Below are 3,351 nucleotides of genomic sequence, written 5' to 3' on the forward strand. Positions count from 1 at the left end.
ATGGAAACAGTGATGTTCGAATTAAGTCTGACGTAGCGCACCTCTCTCCATGGTGATATCCACACTCCGGGTCGGGAAGGCGGTAATGCATTTACAAGCTGCTGGCCAACCGCCAGAAAACGTAGAAGAAGACGAGACTTTTTTTGTCTCCAGTTCTGCGGAAAACTTGCACAAGTTCGTAGTTTTCACAGAATATTTTTGCAGAAAATGTCTCACAAATGTGGGAAGAAAAAGGTTATAATTATGTTTTTCAATAAAAGAGAAGTAGGAAAGAAACATACAAAATTTCATTCTGTCGCTGTGCTGATTTATAGTGCTATATGCTATGAAAGTAAAATGTTAGCACTTCGTTTTTTATAAAGTTCAGTCGCACTTGTTTTAACAAAAATGTCATTTTAATATATAATAACTCTGTTATTAAAATGACATGTCTGTCTTGACGTGGGACTTAAGTAGACAGTTAATACATTTTTGTTTGCTTGGATTATGGTTCAGTGTAGAGTTAAATATTATTTATTGAATATAAAGGGTTTGAGTGTCACCTTTAAAGGGCCACACAACAAATGCTATACAATTTGTGACAGACCTTTAAGACCTCAAAATGCAGTACTGAAAGTATTCAGGGGATGGAAGTGTTGAGAAACACCAGGTCAGCTGATTGCTAAGCAGATGGGTTGTGTGGGGTTTCTAACAAGTCTAAAGGAAACAGCTCAACAGTGCTGCTGACACTCAGTACTGGACAGCATCAAGTCAACAGCAGTGGAAGATCTGAGCAGCAGGTACGGCACTGTTCATTAATTTAGATTCAAAAACATTTTCATATAATGAGCTTTGTTGGAAAGTATGTTAAATGTGATAATATGATAGTCATTTTAAATGCTGTCTTTTTTTCACAGATATCTAAAAACTGCAAAATGGATTTTTCATTTGATTATGACTATCCTATAGACTATAACTACAGTGAGGTCAATGACACCCCACACGAGGCGCCAGTTTTTCAACACAAAGCATCATGTTTACATGAAGTCTTGTGTGTGTCTATACTGGTGGCCAGCGTGGTGATTTTTCTGCTGGGCTTTTGCGGAAACGCTCTGGTGATCTGGATTTCTGGCTTCAAGATGAAGAGGACGGTCAACACCACTTGGTACCTGAGCCTCGCCATCTCTGACTTCGTCTTCTGCGTCTTCCTCCCGTTCAGCATCACCAACATGGTGATGGAGGAGTGGATCTTTGGCGTCTTCATGTGCAAATTCGCCCCCTCCATTATGTTCCTCAACATGTTCAGCAGCATCTTCCTCCTGGTCGTCATCAGCATCGACCGCTGCATGTCGGTCATGTTTCCAGTTTGGGCCCAGAACCATCGCACTGTTAATAAGGCATCTGTTGTTGTTTTCATGTGCTGGCTTCTCGCCATCGGACTGAGCATTCCCTCTGTCATCTTCCGGGATGTTAGCAGTCACTTGGGTAGGACCATTTGCTACAACAATTACACATTACACCAAAACAGTCACACAATAGTTGCCGTGAGCCGCTTCCTTGCAGGATTTGTTGTCCCTTTCGTCGTCATCATCGTCTGCTACTCTATCATCATCCTCAAACTTCGAACCAACAGGATGACCAAAAACTCTAAACCTTTCAAAGTCATGTCTGCACTCGTCGCTGCGTTCTTCATCTGCTGGCTGCCCTACCACGTGTTTGTGCTACTTGAGCTCAACCACCAAAACTTCAACCACAGTATTTTGACGGCAGGACTCCAAGTAGGCACATCTGTGGCGGCAGCAAACAGCTTCCTCAACCCAGTGTTGTATGTATTCATGGGCAATGACTTCAAGCAGAAGTTCAAGAACTCTGTGCTCTCAAAGATGGAGAATGCGATGGCAGATGAAGGCCGCACCACCAGCCGATACCTGTCCAGGTCCAGCTCCATGGACGGCAGAGCTTCTACGCACATCTAGAGATGATAATCCTAACCTGTCTCACTCAGGACACTCATGTGACAACAAATATACTGTTTTTCAAAGATGCAATTAATTAACACAAGATATGACACAGATTCAGTGTTAATAAGCATTTGTGTTGCACTTCTCTACTGTTGACAGCATACTGTAGCTGCTGTTTTAGGCTCACAAACACATAACGTAGCTGAAGCTGATATCTAAACATAAACTTTGCTCAAAGTGCATTGCAGGGTGGGTGACATCAATCTCATCCAGCAAAGTTTTCACAGCAGCATTAGTAGAAAGTTTTGCAGGCAGTTTTAACTGCAGCACATTTTAATTGTAAAATATAAGGACTGTAAAATATGAGGTAAATTTTCTGATAATGAACTCATAAAAATGTATTATGTTAAGCTTTGTGTGAAATTATATTACGCAAAAGGAACACTCGAGGGGCTCCTTTCACAAAGGCAATTTGAGTGTATTTACGACCATAAACGGTGGCAGTAGATTGGGAATTGCAGATAAATGTGCGACTCTTGCAGGGCTCTTTCATTCTTGTGCATGTCATTTGTTTTGATTAGTGAAACACGTCAAAATGAACAGGAAAGGTAACAATCTTATGTTGCAGATTTGGTGGAGGGGGCTCCAGGCGTTTTGCAGGATGTGAGTGTTTGCTCATCAGTTTGTAGACTGACTGTAGATGATTGTTGATACGTTTGTAGATTTGATTGTTGTAAAGTTTTCTTTTGCTTTGTTGACCTCTGATATTACATAATAAGCACAAGACTGTGCAACTGCAAATAAATACAAGATAATGTAGAGCATGGGCTGAAAGAAAGGAGCCAACAGTTTATTACTGGTATTTGTTTCTCAGGCACATAAAACCACAACTGTTCCTCCACCCAAAAAAGGATGTGCTGGGGTTTTATTTACTGACACCACAGAACGCAACTCTTTTTGTGTTTCACAATATTTTAATGTTGTATCTGACTGACCCAAATACGATGTACAAATTGGTGGAGGACAGCTGTTGATATGGTTGCAGTGTAGATATTTCTCAGAAAATACCACACACAGAGCTATTATTAGCAGTCGACAAAAACAGCCTGTTGAATAAACTTGTATTTTTTGTAGCTGTACAGTGAATGTGATCTGTGCAATAAATGTTTCTGTTTTATGAAATAAAGCTGTTTGATGTTTTAATCTCTCAGTATTACGGCAAATATATGTTTTAACAATTTACCCACGATCATGATATGATCATGTTCAGATGATTTGAGAAAACTGTGGCACTGGGAGCTTTAATATCACTTAAAAGAGTTAAGTTGGATTGGATTTAGAGATGAGAATATTATACTTGTAGTTTCTCATAGTCAAAAAGTGCCATCAAGCATCAAAATTTCATAGATGG

The 3,351-nt window shown here is 40.1% G+C and overlaps 1 protein-coding gene across 1 annotated transcript; it reads left to right on the forward strand.

The window, feature by feature from the left end:
- The first annotated feature begins 654 nt into the window (after nt 1-654).
- Nucleotides 655-3,143, forward strand: cmklr1 (chemokine-like receptor 1). Its single transcript, XM_050050062.1, has 2 exons — nt 655-779; nt 897-3,143. The coding sequence occupies exon 2, from the start codon at nt 915-917 to the stop codon at nt 1,953-1,955; it is 1,041 nt and encodes a 346-aa protein (XP_049906019.1). The 5' UTR covers nt 655-779; nt 897-914; the 3' UTR covers nt 1,956-3,143.
- Nucleotides 3,144-3,351: the final 208 nt, after the last annotated feature.

Source organism: Epinephelus moara, chromosome 8, assembly GCF_006386435.1.
Source record: "Epinephelus moara isolate mb chromosome 8, YSFRI_EMoa_1.0, whole genome shotgun sequence".
NCBI classification, from domain to species: domain Eukaryota; kingdom Metazoa; phylum Chordata; class Actinopteri; order Perciformes; family Serranidae; genus Epinephelus; species Epinephelus moara.